At 47.0% G+C, this 17,775-nt stretch overlaps 1 protein-coding gene across 3 annotated transcripts in view; it reads right to left on the bottom strand.

Annotated features, from left to right (window-relative positions):
• Positions 1-17,775, bottom strand: part of STAMBPL1 (STAM binding protein like 1) — a 48,246-nt gene that overhangs the window by 20,644 nt on the left and 9,827 nt on the right. Inside the window, exons 2-3 of one of the 3 annotated variants that reach the window (XM_086679543.1) lie at positions 11,478-11,592; positions 3,499-3,581 (exon numbers count right to left, since the gene is read on the bottom strand). In XM_086679543.1, the coding sequence (XP_086535669.1) occupies positions 3,499-3,581; positions 11,478-11,592 (198 nt within the window). Of the gene's footprint in view, positions 1-3,498; positions 3,582-9,337; positions 9,446-11,477; positions 11,593-17,775 lie in introns of those variants that run through there. The other 2 variants (XM_086679545.1, XM_086679544.1) reach the window with 2 other exon arrangements.

Below are 17,775 nucleotides of genomic sequence, written 5' to 3'. Positions count from 1 at the left end.
AGATAATGCATCCGGCGGGACAGTAAAAGCAAACCATAAAAAAATAGCTCAGGAAAGAACTGAAAGAAAGAATGGAAAGAATCTAATGACATGCCTGTATGAAAATCATAGCCTATAAATGAATTTATGGCCTTTGCAGATTTTTGTATTAGTTACTTTGGAAAGAAAATATTGTACTGCTGTCCTTGAAGGACACAGTTGAAGAGAGGTTTTTTTTTTTTTTTTAATGTTTTTATTTATTTTTGAGAGAGAGAGAGAGAGAGAGAGAGGGGAAGGGGCAGAGAGAGGGAGACGCAGAATCCGAAGCAGGCTCCAGGTTCCGAGCCGTCAGCACAGAGCCCGACGCGGGGCTCAAACCCACGAACTGTGAGATCATGACCTGAGCAGGAGTCAGTGCTTAGCTGACTGAGCCACCCAGGCGCCCCTGGTACAAATTCTTACTAGGCCTCCGCCCGCATCTAGAGATTGGAGTCAGGCTCGAAGAGCCTGTGTTTGAACTGATGTCCCCAGAGGTCCTCGCGCATGCTGCAGCCGAGGAAGCACTGGATTAGACCACTTCACCATGCTTACCACCTTTCGATGCAACAAGAATGGAATTAGCCCAGAGCAGAATTAGGTCTCCAAGTCTGCCTCCGTCAGTCGAGGGTCGGTGGACTACAGTCTGGGCAGAGCACGTGATGAAAAGGTATGTGGACAGCTAAACAATTAATTGAGCTAGACATGGTTTCCGTCTGGCTGTGAGTGACGGAGCCAAGATTCAAGGACAGGGTGCAATGAATCGGACGTTTGCAGGTCTTGCAATGGCCTGAGGTCTGTTTTGGTGGCAGTTTTGAAGCAGAGAGGACCCCAGGGACCTGGAATCATTCTTCCAGAAAGTATGCTCTATAACCAGCCAGAGAAGCACAAACACGTTCTCTCTGTTTCCTTCTCCCTGAGAAAACTCAGGGCCTGGGCTTCTCTGCCCTGAACGTCTCCAGCTATCGCTCCCGGGACTGGGTGCCCAGGTCAATTTAGAACAGAAGGGACAGGGGCGCCTGGGTGGCTCATTCGGCTTAGTGTCCAACTCTTGATTTCAGCTCAGGTCATGACCTCACAGTTCATGAGCTCGAGCTGTGCATCAGACTTTGGGCCGATAGTGCAGAGCCTGCTTGGGATTGTCTCTCTCCCTCCTTCTCTCTCTCTCTCTGCCCCACCTCCCTCAAGATAAATAGACATTAAAAAAAAAAAAAAAAAGAACAGAAGAAATAAGACTTATCAGTCTCCCACAGCCTGTCTTTGGGTCCAAGTTATGAAGAAAACCTGGGACACCGGATTTGTGACCGTGGCACCTTAAATCTAGTCTCACGTGGCCCAGGATTCTGAGATCAGACAGGTGTGAGTAAACTCAGCCCTTCCTAAGAGACTTCACCTTAAATTAAGGCACACTTCCTTCTAGCCAAACCCTGCTGTGCCATTCTCATTTTTGAAAAGACTTTCTAATTTCAGGGGCATCTGGGTGGCTCAGTCGGTTAAGCGTCCGACTTCGGCTCAGGTCATGATCTCACGGTCTGTGAGTTCGAGCCCCGCTTCAGGGTCTGTGCTGACAGCTCAGAGCCTGGAGCCTGCTTCGGATTCTGTGTCTCCCTCTCTCTCTGCCCCTCCCCCGCGCATGCTCTGTCTCTCTCTCTCAAAAAATAAATAAACATTAAAAAAAAAAAAAGACTTTCTAATTTCAGAGAAGCTGTCAGAAGCTTCCGCTCCTCAGAGGCAGGAATGGAAGCTTGTGGAGTCCGAGCCTCAGGTGCCTGACTAGGTGCCATGTTGTCACTAGGTGAGAAGTCCAGCAGCACAGCCACCACACTCAGCGCAGTGCTCAGCAGCACGAAAGGAAAATGTCACCATTCGACCACAGATAAAGGCTTCGGTGATGTCAGAACATGATGGGGAGAAAGAAAACTCTGTGGAAATTAGCACGCTTTCCAAAGGGGGTTTCCAGCCTCTTGGACGTGCAAAAGCAATTTGTCCACTTTTTATTACTATAGAGTCCGCACTGAATTATAATTATTTGTGGATACTGTTTTCAGTTCCTTGGGAACTCCTGGAGGGGCAAGAATCATTGTCCATCCAGCGTTGTTTGCCTAGGATGTAGAGTATTTCTTGCAGCACAGATGATAATAAATGTACCAAAGAAAGGAGAAAGAGAGAAAAAGCTGCAATGTGATTATACCTAGACTATCTTTTCGCCTGCAAGTAAAAATACGATTTACTTTTCCTCTACTGAATGGTCCTGTTCTTCCCAAATGCAAAACTGATTTCGGAAGTAAACCGGGAAGAGCCCGGCACCTCCGTCAATCTGTAACCTTGGGTTTGCGTGTGGGGTTCTTGGATGAAAACGCAAAATCCCCAGCTGAAAAATGCCTCACTGTTCATTTTTTACACTGACACGTCCACTAACATTTTAATCATTTCTACATAATGTTCTAGAAAACACACAAGACCCTCGAAAAGGATGAGGGGGGCCGCCTCGATTCCCCCACGGTGCCCGGACCACACAGGGTTGGAAAGTGAAGAAGTTCCTACAGTTCTCTGCTCCTCACCCTGTCTGAGCAGCTAAGCACCTGTGAGGGCGATCTTGGCAGAGGACTTGGGTCCCAACCTGTTTTGGAGCAAGAACCAGGCCCTGCCTTTCTCTGTGTTCTCGGGCTAAAGCTTTGCAGATGCCAGGCGCTCAGTCCACTGCGGCTGTTAGTGCTGTCCACGGGGCCACGGGGCTGCGGTGAGCGGGATGGGAGGCTCGTCAGGAGAAGGGGGACGGTCCTAACGGCTCCCCTTTATCAAGCCCTCATGACAAGCTGGGAACGTTAAAAATATTGTTCCCAATTGTCGAAAGGCACAAAGTACAAAAACGGGGCCATGGAGATTATATAATGTGCCTACATTCTCACCCAGAGGACGATCTGGGACACAGACTATGCCTCTGTGATCCCAGGGCCCCTGTTACTTCCTCTCCGCCATCTTGTTCTTTCCAAGATGCACCTGGAGAAGGTGCCTACGGTGTTGGGCTGTGAGGGGAAACGTGAGAGAAGAAGGAAGTTCCAAGTACGCAGCCATTTATGCAGGATTCCAAAGCAGTGTCTATGTGTTACACACAGAATGTTTCCCTGGGTCCCTACCACACCAGGTAAGCTTCCCATTTTTATCTGGAAAGAAGCTGAGGTCCCTCCTACAAAGTCAACTCTGTAGTTCTCCTTCCCCGGTGTTCTGCTGAAGGACCACGCTCTTGGAGTCTAACCAGAGAAATTAAAATTTCACACTTTTGTGGACCAAGGCATTATTTTTAGTTCCAGCAAAGATGGCTTTATTAGTCACTTCCTCAAAGGCGAGGACCACACAGATGGATGAAAAGCGACAAGCACAAAACTTCTTGAAGTAATTGTGACTCATTTCACATTCGCTATGTTTCTGTTCTTCTTTTTGGGTTTTCAGACCATATGTAAGCTATCGGTGGGCATTACCTACCAGAGAATTCACAGTAAATGGCTGATCCATGCTGTCCAGACTATAGAAGGAAGGTGCTGATGGTTTCTTCTCAATCACTTCGTCTGTTTCAAAGACAAAAAGCAGAGCCCCGGTTATTTTTTGAGAATTCGAGTCTCAAATCTCAAACCCCAGGGTTATTTCTGGCTCCGAATATAAACAAATCGAAATGACTTATATAACCTGAGTGTTTGGAGAGACTTTGGAAGTCTCTTCCCGAACTTACAAGACTGCAGGTGGTTATGGTTTCTCTTAAAGCAGACCTCTAAAAGTGGGGGTGTGAAGAGAGTTATTGCGGAGTACCCGGCGTGTCTTCTGAGTGTTTTCTTTTCTTTTTTCTTTTTAACGTTTATTTATTTTTGAGAGAAAGAGAGAGAACGCACGTGCACGCAGGGGAGGGGCAAAGAGAGAGAGAGAGGGAGAGAGGATCCCAAGCAGTTTCCGCTCTCTCGGCACAGAGCCCAACGCAGAGCTCGAACTCATGAACCGTGAGATCGTGACCTGAGCTGAAATCAAGAGTTGAACTTAGGTGACTGAGCCACCCAGGCGCCCCTGGGTGTTTTCTTACTTTCTTCAAAGGGAGAAAGGTTGTAAGAGTTAACAGCATGGACCCTGGAGCCGTGGGCTTCTACACCTGGAGGCAGTCTGGGCCTAAGCTCAGCTTTACTAGCTCTGGAAGGTGGAACTGTGACAGCCCTGTGGCCCCTGCGGTTGGGTTTCCATGGGTGTGTGTACCCTTGAGTGTGGACGGACCTGTAACTGACTTCTAATCAACCGTACGCAGCAAAGGTGATGGACCTGCTACTCCCATATTTATGTTATGTCACATGGCAAGGATGAGGTGGTTTTCCAGATATATTAGGAGCTCTAACCAGTCGGCATTGAATTAATCCAAAGAACGTTTATCCAGGGTGGGCCTGACCTAATCAGGCGAAACGTTTCAAAGCGTGAGCTCTTCCCCTGCTGATCTCGAAGACTCAGTCGCCCTGAGTACCACAGCCCCAGGGACATGGATTCTGCCAGTAGTCACGTGAGGCTGGAAGAGCACCTGGAGCCTCCTGAGATTCTTACCTGGTCAGCAATGCCATTCCTGCTATGTGATACCCTGAACACAGGACCCAGTTCTGCTGTGCCCAGGCTCCAGACCCACAAAACTCTGAGGCAATAAATGTACGTTGTCTCAAGCCACGAAGCTTGTGGTGATGTGTAAAGCAGGAACAGAAAACGAATACGCCAGCTACGTGCCTGCACATGAGTTTTACAGCCTTTTTGTGCAAACCGACCCGGGGGGGGGCGGGCGGGGAATAAACTGACCTATGTCACATAGTGGGGGCAAGGATTACATGCGTTAGCACAGAAAGTGCTTGGGAGAGTTCCTAGCACACAGTCGATATTATAGAAGTGTTAGCTATTATTAGAATCTTTATTTTGCAGTTGTGGAAACGGAGGCTCGGCGATGTTACGTGAATGTGCTCAAGTTCAAACAGTCACTCAGTGAACATTAGCCTCCTTCCTTCTTGTGCTACTTTGGGTCGGGCAATGCATCACCACTTCCCACTTCTGAATTCACTTTGAACTTTTACTCCACTCATCGTTTATGTGATGTTGGACATGTAGCTTTTCTGTAGTTCCTCATTTATGGTATGAGGGGCTTAACCTATCTTCATTCAGATTAGAGCATTCTGTGGTTCTAGAGATCTCAGACGTAGATCATTCAACCCTCCTGCGCCTTTTTTCTGGCCCGAATCCATGCCCGAGAAATCCTTCAAGGAAAGTCAGGTTGGCAGGTTCTAATATTTCCCTTTCATCCTCTCCAGTGATGCCTGGGGTAACACTGGGATCTAAGCTTGCAGGCTGCAGAACTGACCGGGAGAGTGCCACAGCCTCAGTGTCATTTAAAACCCTAATTAATTCTGGTGCCACTGAATGTAGGCAGTCCCATTTGGGGAATCACCAGTCCTCAGTGAGAAGAAATAAACCAGGAAAGAAAGAAAGAAAGAGAAAGAAAGAAAGAAAGAAAGAAAGAAAGAAAGAAAGAAAGAAAGAAAAAGAAAGAAAGAAAGAAAAGGAGAGAAGGAAGGAAGGAAGGAAGGAAGGAAGGAAGGGAGGAAGGAAGGATTAAAACAGTTAAAGAAACAGAACAAAAAGGCTTATGGGGTATTTGGGACTGGGTGGGGGGAAAGGGGGAAGGGACAAGGAAATATTATTAGTTAGTCATTGACTAGGGTCTTGTAAAGCCTAGAATTATTTTTTAGGGGTTACTCAGATCCTTAAAGGGAGAACAAATAATTCTGATAGTTAAAAACATTAGAACAGCAGTTCTTAAACTTTACTGTTTCTAAAAGTTATGTAAACCTGAGGCTGGTTTAAAATGCAGATTCCTAGGGGGCTCATGGGTGGCTCAGCCCGTTAAGCGTCTGGTCATGATCTCACGGTTGTTGGGTTCAAGCCCTGCATCAGTCTCTGTGCTCAGCTCAGAACCTGGAGCCTGCTTCAGATCCTGTCTCTCTCTCTCTCTTCCCCTCTCTGGCTCATGCTTTGTCTCTCTCTCTCTCAAAAAATGAATAAACATTTAAAAAAAAAATGGGGGGGGGGCGCCTGGGTGGCTCAGTTGGTTGGGTGTTCAGCTTCGGCTTAGGTCATGATCTCATGGTTTGTGAGTTCGAGCCCCGCGTCGGGCTCTGTGCTGACAGCTCAGAGCCTGGAGCCTGTTTCAGATTCTGTCTCTCTCTCTCTCTCTCTCTCTCTCTCTCTCTGCCCCTCCCTGGCTTGCACTGTCTCTCTCTCAAAAATAAATAAACATTAACAAATTTTTAAAATAAATAAATAAACATTAAAAAAATTTAAAAAATTCTTAATGCAGATTCCTAGGATTTACCCACAAGGATTCTGAATCCATCAGTTCTAAGCCCTCCAACAGGCATTGATTGTTAAGATGTGGCCCAGGTATATTTGATTCATGAGGTTTCCAGCCTGGCACCAGAAAATGCAGATATCTGACACTTTACATTTCCATAGGAGTGAGAAAGGCAGATTCCACTGGAAGAAAAGGTAGATTCAGCGGGTAAAGAAGATGTGGTTTATATATACGATGGAATACTACTTGGCAATGAGAAAGGATGAAATCATGCCATTTGCAGCAACGTGGATGGAACTGGAGGGTATTGTGCTAAGTGAAATAAGTCAGGCAGAGAAAGACGGGTATCATATGTTTTCACATATGATAAACTTGTTTCACATACGAGAAACTTAATGGAAGACCACGGGGGAAGAGAAGGAGAAAAATAGTTACAGAGTGGGGGGACGCAAGCCACAAGAGACTCTTAAAAACAGAGAACAAACTGAGGGCTTATGGGGGACGGGGGAGAGGGGAACATGGGTGATGGGCATCGAGGAGGGCACTTGTTGGGATGAGCACTGGGTGTTGTATGTAAGCGATGAACCAAGGGAATCTACCCCCAAAACCAAGAGCACACTATACCCACTGTATGTTAGCCAATTTGACAATAAATTATATTTAAAAAAAAAGAAAAAGAAAAGGTAAATTCAGGGCTGGGCGGCCAAAAACAATGCTCAGCGCGCACAAAACTCAGACCAACCTCTCTGTAACGAGCTTCTGAATGTCTCCGATGTTTAATGCAGTATATCTTAAACACCAGAATCTAGTCACTCCTCGTAGATGCAAACCGATCACTGTTAAGTCCCACATGAAAAGTTATTTCTAGTTCATAAATAGAAACCAACTCCCCTCAATCTAAGATGAAAGACGTTTACAGACTGTTCGGTCAACATATTTTTTTTTCTTTTTTTTTGCACCATTAACTACTCAGTGACAGCGTTCCTGTCTTAATATGCTTTTTAATCTCTAACCCTAGCACTCATCAGTTTCAATACAAACAATTACCCAAGTCCGCATAACCAGGTTGTGTTCTCTGGACCAGTAGCTGTCAAAGTGTAGGGTCCCCAACATCCTTGTAAGGGATGTGCTAGGTCAGTGTTATTTTCATAATACCGTGAAAACATTGTTTGCTCCGTTACCATCGCCCTGTCACAACTCTGCAGTGGAGACTTTCAGACGGTGTAAGTGAATGGAATACTTCTTTGCATATTCCTGTAAATGTTTTAATTTTTAATACAGTAAACCTAAATCAATATGGCCCACGTGAGCAAAGCTTTTCGGTATCCTTGGTAATTTTCAAGAGTGCAGCGGGGTCCCGAGACCAAGAAGTTTGGAGACGGCCGCTCTAGACCAGCTGTGAGAACAAACAAGACAAAACCAAAGCTCGCCAGGCTCCTTGAGTCTAACCAGAAACGCAGTGAGCCAGAAGAATCTAAAAGAGAGAAACTACATGTTGAGTATCACCTTCCACTTGTGCTGCTGGGGTCCTGCTAAAATAATTAAAAAGCTGAGGGCACGGGGGCACCTGGGTGACTCAGTGGGTTAAGCATCCGGCTCTTGATTTCGACTCAGGTCATGATCCCGAGGTCAGGGGATGGAGCCCCACAGGATCGGGCTCCACGCTGGGCGTGATTCTCTCTCTCTCTCTCTGTCTCTCTCTCAAGATTCTCTCTCCCTCTGCGCCACTTCCCCATCCTCTCACTCTCTCAAGTGAAAAATAAAATAAAATAAATAAATAAATAAATAAATAAATAAATAAACAAACAAACCGAGGGCACAGTGAGAGGTGCCTGACCTCACAGAACCCGAGACCCAGAAGAACAGATGCCACAGACTGCTGGATATTTGTGAGACCCATTCTCTTTCCCTCACAGAAAAATATAATGTTTAGCTGATATGTAGCCACCCGGGTAGAATCTACATTTTCCAGCCTGTCTTGGCCTTCGACGTGGCCGTGTCCCCAAGCCCTGCCAAGGGGGTGTGACCAGAAGTACTCGGATCACAGTCTGGATCCCGCCCTTGGAGGAAGGGCCGCCTCCTCCTGCCCCTCCTGCCGGCTGGAATGTGGCTGCACAGGGGCAGGTGAGCCAGCCCGGCCAGGAGCGAGACCCAGGGCAAAGCCAGAAGAGAAGGAACCTTGCAGCTTGCTGACCCTCAGACCACGATGACAGAGACGCATCTCTGTCTTGTGCAATCCTGTTTCTTTGTTTAAGCAGCTGGGCCTGCATCCTGACAGATGCAACGTGTTTTACCTGGAAAGGATGATTCAGCATAGCCCAGGGGAGACTGTGACGAGTGCGGATGTGGAAACACACATCCTCCGTCATAGCCCCCTACTCACTCGGCCTGTCCTGCCTCCACCCCTCCGCCCTGGCCACAGGGAGTAGCAGAAACATCCCCCCTTCCTCCTCTTGTCCTCACAGCTCACCCAAATCCTGCCCAGCCTGTGAGATCCCACGTACCTAGAAGGTTCTAGAAGGTCCGAACCTTCTGTCAGCTAACAGATAGTACAAGCTACAGCCCCAAAGGCAACATTCGATTGTTATGAATGTTTCATTTGGTTGTTAGGGTAAATTAAGCAATTTTTAAGTTAGTTGACAATATTTACAAGTTGGGAGATTTCATGTACAAATTCAGGTTTCAGCTGCTCTTAAAAATAAAATATCAGAGGATCTGGCATCGTTAGGCCCAGTACCTGGGACATTTGTTTGTATCTTCTCTCCTGAGTTTAGAACAGCACCTGCTACAAATGCATATTTGCTGAGTGAATGAAGAAGCAAAGTTTACAGTATTCGCCCCATCACATTCCCAGACGTACAGCAAAAGTAAATACTCGGCTCAAATAAGGTCTAAAATACGTCCCCCAAATGCACCAGCCTTCAAGAACATGTGGGCAGCTCATTTAATTCTCTTAATACACACCTGTTCATTAATTCAGTCATATATTCATTCAACAAACATCCACTGACCATCTAGGATGCACGAGGCATTGTTCTAGGCACGCGGGACATGACCAAAACTGGCAAAGATTCCTGCCCTTCATGGTGTTTACAATCTAGCCAGGAGAGACAGATAAATAATAAACCTCTTACATAAATTGTATGGTAAGTTAAGATAACACATGCTTTTGGAAAAAGAAAAAGAGCAAACCAGGAGCCCTGGGGAGGGATCGACTGGGCAGCAGAGGGCAGGGGAGGGGGTCTCACTCTGAATCCAAAAATGAAGCAAGGGCTTGAAGGAGGTGAGGGAGAGGAAAGAGAGAGATGGTGCAAAGGCCCTGGGGTAGACGCATCAGCAGGCTTGAGAGAAAGCAAGAAAGCTGCTGGCTGCAGCAGAGAGGAGGTGGAGGAAATGAAGCCAGAGGGGCGAGGAAGGTGAGGAGGCATACAGGTCTCCATATCCACCTCTGCTCTTGCTTGGACTGAAACGGGGGATTTTTCAGGGGGTTCAGCGAAGAAGTGATGCAAACGGCATTATAATTTTATTATTTTTTTTTAGAAAAGTGGGTTTTTTTTAATTTGTAGTATTTATTTATTTTTGAGAGAAAGAGAGAGAGACAGAGCAGGAGCGGGGAAGGGGCAGAGAGAGAGCGAGACGCAGAATCCGAAGCAGGCTTCAGGCTCCGAGCTGTCAGCACAGAGCCCGACGTGGGGCTCGAACTCACGAACCGTGTGGGATCATGCCCTGAGCCAAAGTCGGGCATGAACCGACTGAGCCCCCCAGGCGCCCCGGCATTATAATTTTAAAAAGCCCCTTGGGTGTGCCAGGGAAGAAGCCGGCGGTCAGTGAGGGGGCCACCGCAGGGATCCAGGGCAGAGGTGATGGTGTCTTGGTGACACGGGGAGGTGGTGACAGCGCATGAAGCCAGGAGAATGTGGAGTCCTTGCAGAGGACACTGAAGCCACGAGGACGGGCAAACAACAGAAGCGTCATCGCTGGAAGCAAATGGCACTTGGGGGAAGGCAGCGACCCGTGTGACGACGGCACGGCACGGCAGGCTGGCAGGACGCCGGCCACACCGTGCGGTCCAGCTCCTCGCCCTCCAGCCGCCACGGAGGGAAGCCGGGCAAAGATGACCGTGGGCGCTAAAGAGTAGTCAGCGCTGCGGCTGGAGGGCCGGACATCAGCGGAGCGAGGCACCGAGAAGGCCGCAGGCGGTGGTCACCTTCACGCACCAGCGACATGGAGTCTCCCTTCACGGGTGGAGGGCCCCGGGGCAGGGGCGGCCTTTGGGGCCAGCCTGGCTGCATCATCCGCTTGCCTGGCGTCCCTCCTGGACACCCCCCGCCCCAGGGTCACCTCCCTCGTCCACAGCCAGGCTCGTCGTGGCCCCACTCCATCACTTCACAGCGGCCCCCAAACACCCCTCGGGAAAGCCGGCTTCCATCCCAGCCACCCCCAAGGGGACCCCGCCTTCCCGCCACTTGACGACCTCGGATCCGCAGCCCAGAGATACACTTGACCTGCGCCGCAGCTCTCGAGAGTTCTGTTTGCTTTGGAGCCCCCGTCTGTTTGCCTGCACCCCCGGCCCCCTTTCCTGGCGGCCACCTCCCAACACACACCGTTTTCCTCTTACAAAGACCTTTTCAAAGAGGAGTCAGGGGAGGGTCCGCTTTCTGGGAAGCCTGGCACACAAGGGCTTGGGGAGCTGGTCAGAGCCACATCTATTCACACGGAACAGCTTAAGGCCAACTCCCGTCCCAGCAGTCCCAGCCGACGAGGACCTCGTGGAACCGACGAACGGCTCCCAACCTTGCCCAGGGAGGATGGGACGGAAAGAGGGTGGCCTGTGAGAGGCAGGAGCCCTCCCCATAGTGACACTGCACAGCTCTGAGGTGATGAGAGTTTACTCTCCCTGCGTCCCCAGTTTTACAGCCCAGTAGCAGAGTCCTTTGGAATTGGGGGTCCCCATGTGATGTCACCAAGTCCCAACTCTCCCCAACACGGTGCGGAAGCAGCTCTACAATTCTGCCTTTGAATTAAAAGCCAGCAGCAGGGGCGCCTGGGGGGCTCAGCCGGGTAAGCATCTGACTCTTGATTTCAGCTCAGGTCACGATCTCACCGTTCGTGGGTTCGAGTCCCGCATCAGGCTGCGTGCTGAGAGCGGAGCCCGTTTGGAATTGTCTGTTGATAACTTCTCTCTCTGCCCCTCCTCCATGTGCACTCTCTTCCTCTCTCTCTCAAAATGAGTAAATTTAAAAAATTAAAAATAAATAAACATCAAAAAAGAGAAAACCAGCAGCAAATAATGCCGAGAATGAAGAAGAAAATATTTGACCTAGCACAGTGTGTATTTTGTGACATGTCCCATCCCTTAACTTTCCTTTCCTTTCTTTCCTTTTTTTTAATACCTTTTTAGGCGGCTAAGCTCAGAACTCTGACCCACTTTCACACACAAGACCATACTTTCCAGAACACAGAGGAGTCGACCAGGCACTGAGCAGTCTCCTTAGAGACCCGGCAGGCACAGGAGCCAGTGAGGCGAGTTCCCAAGCGGGCCGTTTTCTCCGGGGCACAGCGGGCGACCAGAGGGCTGTGGTATGAACTGGAAAAGCAGGGATGTCCTGCCCGCAGGTGAGGGAGGCCGGAGCAGCCCCATGCCACGGCCACCTCCTGGACTCCCATTCCCAGTCGGCCAGCCGGCAGCCTTTCTTGTCCCCACTGGGTTAGAGTTCACCTGCCGTGTCTCCCTCTTTCCCTGCCCCTCCCCTGCAGGAAGAACATGGAGCCATTGACTTTGCTGGAGATAAATAAAGGAAACGACCATAACCTAGGCTTTGAGCGGCAGGGTCATAACCTGATTCAGATGAAAGGGGGTAAGTTGTCATTTGCATGCCTCAAATGACAGAGACGCAAGGATGCCTCCCTCACGTCAGTCACTCTCTTACAGATTGGGACCTGCTTTAGGAACAAAAGGACCGAGGCCCACACTCGCTGTCCTTTTCAAAAGCTATACAAATTCCAGACCTGAAAACCAAAGATTACTATGATTCTTTTATACTCATCGTAGGTATCTGCACATCAGAAATGCGCTGGTCCAGATAAACATGTCTTTACAAATAAGAGGGCACTTTATTTGTACTGCAGCACCGATGAGGTGAATATGAGACTTGATAAGAAAATTAGAAACAGCTTTGGTTGCATTTTCCCCCTCTACTCGTGAGTACCACCTATGAGTACCTACGAGGCATTCATCTCCAGTCCCTAGAGGGAGGGATATTCCGGGTTAGACACACCACACAACACTGGGCTTTAGACCAGATCAATCAGCAAGAATGCGGTTGCTGCAGGAAAGGTTATTAAATAAATCACCACTCCCGACGCATGTTTGAAATTACTCCGAGGTAAGTCTCGGCTACCCTGAAAGCTATCGAGTCTCCCGTGTGCCGTAAAGTAATTATTTCTCATAGCGTAACGTCGTTTTTATGCCGTCACCAGAATGGAGTGCTTGCAGCCCTTCAGGACCAACAGCTTAGGCTTTGGGGCCAAATACACCTGTAGGAGAATCCAGCTTCGACCACTTATGAGTTGGGAGGGCTGTGGCATCTTTTTTGTGCGTTTTATCTTCCTCTATAAAATGGAAGGGAGGAACACCTTTCCAGAGGAAGCTTAAACATAAAAGGCGGATATATGTGAGGTAATACATAAGGTAATAAATAAAAGTTCCATTATAGTTCCTGGCGTGCAGGAGAAACATCAGAGAAAAGCAGTCCCTTCTCACACTGAGTTCTCAGAGAAGTCAGGTTAATTGCTTCTGTCCTCCAGTCTTGATGTCTATTACATTTCAGAAATAAAATTTTAAAAAATTTAAAAATAATAGTAACAGTAGAAATTTGTGAGATTTAACCATTTTTGAAGGAAAGATCGCCACGATATTACCTTCTTCTTTGATTAAAATATAAATATTATTTAACTGTTGATGATTCCACTCTATTTCAACGTACCAAGAGCAATGCCTCCCTCCGTTTCTAATTGGCACCTGTGTAGAAAATCAATTTAAAAAGAACTTCTTTATGAAATGTCTCTGACCTCAGTATTTCTGTCCTTTTATTTTTTTTTCAATGTTTGTTTACTTTTGAGAGAGAAAGAAAGAGACAGAGAGATCACAAGCAGGGGAGGGATAGAGAGAGAGGGAGAGAGAGAATCCCAAGCAGGCTCCCCACTGCCAGCACAGAGCCCAACGCGGGGTTCGAACTCGTGAAATTCGAGATCGTGACCTGGACCCTGAAACCAAGAGTCAGATGCTTCACCGACTGGGCCACTCAGGCGCCCCAGTCTTTCTGTCCTTTTAGTCTTAGATCACTGATAAAATAATTTAAACTCACTTGTAACATTAAAGTGTAGACTGGACACAGATCTCAAGGAGTCTCCCTGTGAGTAAACTATGTGCTGATCACAGTGAATGTGCTCCGTGATTTCCAAACAGGCTGTGCAGAGAGCATTTTCTTACTTTTCTTTTTTTTCCTCCGCTGTCTTCTAGATAAGAGCAAGCCAAGTTCTGGGCAGGTGAGGTATGACTGTAGGACTACACATCACCTTCAATACAGCAAAGAAGCTATCTATCATCATCAGAGTAAGTACTAGTAACACAAAGCTTTCCTTCCCTGGTTAACTGTTAGAATGGGCTAACACACAGGATCTCGAGCTTCTCCAGAGCCTTCCCAGGGAGGGGGCAGCTGAACCGAGAGGAGACGGGCAACCTCCAGGGTCAGACCACTTGGGTTCAAATTCTGACTCCAACCCTCACTACAGGATCTGAGAAGACGGCGAAGTGGGCTTGGGAACAGTAACCAGGAAAAAGCTGTTGAGAAGCAAAGGTGAGATGATGCCTGTAGAAGAACACAGAGCATGACTCTTGGTGTCAACAAAGGACCACCATCATCTCCGTGTGACAGAGGAGGAAACAAGAGCCCAGGACAGGTAAGCACCGTGAGCCAATGATAGAGCAGGGACTCAGAACCAGGTGCACAGGGTCCCTGAGCTCAGGCTCAAATAGCATCTGACGGTCGGTCAACGGTGAAATCGGGAGAAGGTCAAACCCTTGGGGCATGGATAAGGATGACAGGCTTTACTGCGGAAATGAAATGTCACTCCTTGAAAATCGACTGATCCGGGAATAAAAATGGAGGAGGTTGGTGGTGCGGAAGGAGTTGGGGCATCTGGGGAGAAACTTCTAACTGCCGATTGGATTTTTTAATGGTTATTGGGAATATTCAGGTTTCCTACTTTCTCCTGGAGTCGATGTTAGTAGTTTTTCTAATTTTTTTCCATTTTATCCAAACACAGATGGTGTTCTCTTCAGAGGTTCTAAGTTACTAATGGTTCTGTGGTTAGGGATCCCTTTTCATTCCTAATGTTAATTATTGGAGGATTTTCTTCTTTCTCTCTGGGTTAATATTGTCAGAAATGAGGTTTTCATTGATGTTTCCCAAGAATCAGCTTTGGGCTTGGTTTATCCTTGCAACCTTATTTTATTAATTTATCTGGACCACTTTATCCCTTTCACCATGTTTAGAATTAAGACACCATTTTTAACTTCTTGAGGACGGTTCCTTGTTTTCTATGATTTATGATTTTTTTTAATAAATGTATTTAAGCATTGAAAATAAAAAAGAAATGAAATTTCAGTTCAGCATCACAGATCTCTGATTCACAATCTTCTCTCTGCCAAATACATAAAAGGGCATTCATTCACTCGCTTATTTTTTAGGCAGAATGATTGGGTGTCTGTGGACCGACCAACTGGAAGACATAGTCGAGAAATTCAAATACATAATTATTCTACCAATTCAAAATATTTGCTGGTTTTCAGTGTAAGTTCTAAATCGTGGTATTCAAAAGGCATTTCATATGCTCATACATGTGCTAATTTAGGATTCTGTATGTTTTCTTGTTAATGAGATGATCCAATTAATATGCATCATAAAACATTTTGTATTCATTTAGAAAATGAATTGGAGGGTCAGGGGGAAATTCCTATCTGTACCCAATTATTTCGTCATCTTAAATCCATATGAGCATGTTAATTTTGTTTTTCTGCTGTTGAGGTACTCAGATTTCCTGGAAATAGATGCATTCTAAAAATAGGCCATCCGTAAGCCACTAAACTTTAATGTATATTTTCACATACTTCCTTTTTTTGCTGCCATAAGTTTGGAACGGAATACTACCCAGGAGTTATCTAATTCAATGAAGCATAATGAGTCAGAATACATTACAAAAATAACATCATTTTCTTGCCCGCCAGTTGCCTGAAGCTCGGAGGTAAGGTCAGTCCTGGGGCATCATCAATCGGTTTTATTTAATTTTCATCAATTTCCTAAGGACAGGACTTGACCAAGACGAATTGAGCCCAGCACTACTCAAAAGCTGTGCTGGCTGGAATACTTCTCAGCGCGCCTCTCCCTACGGCCCCTGACCACAGGCATTGTAACTGTTCAACATGTTCCTGCAAAGAGCTGCGCTCACATGTTTTGGTTTGCAATGCGGCGAACGCGAGCAAAACAGGCGAGCCCCTCCCCTCCATAGCTTTCCATTTCCTCCATCGCAGTCCGTTTAAAAATGCTCCGAGAGCTGCCCCCCTACCCAGTGCTGCCAGAGTCGTCGGCAAGGGCCCTGTTTGCTCACCAGTCGCTCCCTTCCTAGTTTCCTGCCCGGTAGCTGACATCCCCCTACCTTGGCATAAAGTCTCCTCCGAGTGTGGTGCCCGGCCCACCTGCACCGTAGTTATTCGGTAGAGGAGGAGCGTGGTTGTCACAAGAAACAGATTTCTAGATCCCACCGAGTCAGAATTCCTGAGAAAGGGGCCCCACAGATCTCTATTCTCACCAAGCAGCCCCGCAGCCCTCGATGCACATCAAAAACCGATAAAACTGCCCCAAGACAGTTACAAAGACCCTTGTGGAAGTCTGGCCTTCGTCAGCCAAACATTCCCTACTGCAGAACCAGCCCCGGCCTTGGCCTCCGGAAAGTTCCCCTACGTCTTCCCTCACCGTGCCTCTCAACTATTAACCTTCTGTCTTTTCTGTGAACGTGCTTTCCTTCCATAGGACGTATTATTTTTCGTGACTCGAACTGAAGCTTAACGTGAGTGTTAGCAAAACGGTTCAAATGTTCTCCATCCATTTCCACCGGGACCTCCAACTGGGATTTGTCACCGCGTTCCAAGGCTAAAGGCATCTTTCCCACAAATATCACTGGCTCCAAGTAAACTCCCTCATTCGTTTGTACAGATTATTTATAAGCTGATAGTCTGTGCTAAGAATCAGTGATACAATGGTGACCAAAGAGATAACACCCGATCTTATGACACTGACATTCTGCTGGGGCAGGGGTGAGGCGGAGAGGTGTGGTCACCGTGGTAACTGCTACAAAGACAAAATACAGGAAACACAGAGAGTTGTGCATTTTGGGGGGCAAAAACGACCTCATAAATGACAGTGCGGCTTCCTCAATGCATCAGGAGGCGTTGATTTGCCCCCTTAACCGTGATGCGAACTTTGATCTCTTGGTTAAGTGCCAGGCTTCTCCCCTGTGAAGATACCATTTTTCCCTTTGTAGTTACAAAGTATCTTGTAGTGTGGGAGGGGAGATGGGCTAAATGGGTAAGGGGCATTAAGGAACCTACTCCTGAAATCATTGTTGCGCCATAACTTGGTGCAAACCCTAAGTTGGATGTGAATTAAAAAATAAATTAATTTTAAAAAATAAATAAAGTGTCTTGTAGGGAGTTCAGGAGTATACAAACGTGCGTCTGCCCACTAATTTCAGCATCCACAGAGGATTCTTGCCTGGAACAGCTGTTACTGCGGTGTTTGAAAATGGTGACTTTTCTATTTCCATCCTCCCTTCTACATTTATCAGTTTAGGTGGCCTTTAATTTTTGTACGAAAAACTTTAAACTTTACTCTGTTAAGGGGTTCCATCTCTTCTTTATGGTATCTGGGTTTTTCATCATCTTTTAGAAAGTCTTCAAACTCACTGATGACAAAAAAAATTTTTTTAATACGTCCACCCATCTTTTCTTCCAGTACTTTCCTGACTGGGTATTTCTGGATAAATACCTTTGATCTGTGTGGAATTAATTTTTTGTGAGGAGTAAGTCCAGGCTATGGTTGCTTTTCACCACTAGGCAAAATGGCCCTGAAACCCTTCGATTATGCATAATTTCTTATTTAACTCGCAACTCTGCCCCATAAGGTGATCTGCCCCAACTAGGCACTCAGGACGTAGTTATTAAATGAAAGTAATTTCTACCAGTTACACTTCCATAGAGCTGAAAGAAGAAAGTCTGGCAGCAATGGATAAAATTCCAGAGGAGAGGAAAAGGCACCCCCTAGGATGATATGCAGCTGTGGATG

Source organism: Puma concolor, chromosome D2 (assembly GCF_028749965.1).
Source record: "Puma concolor isolate L17-30 chromosome D2, mPumCon1.1.hap2, whole genome shotgun sequence".
In the NCBI taxonomy this organism is placed as follows: Eukaryota; Metazoa; Chordata; class Mammalia; order Carnivora; family Felidae; genus Puma; species Puma concolor.
Note: the sequence above shows the minus strand (reverse complement) of the source record. Positions and strands in the feature narration are given on the sequence as shown.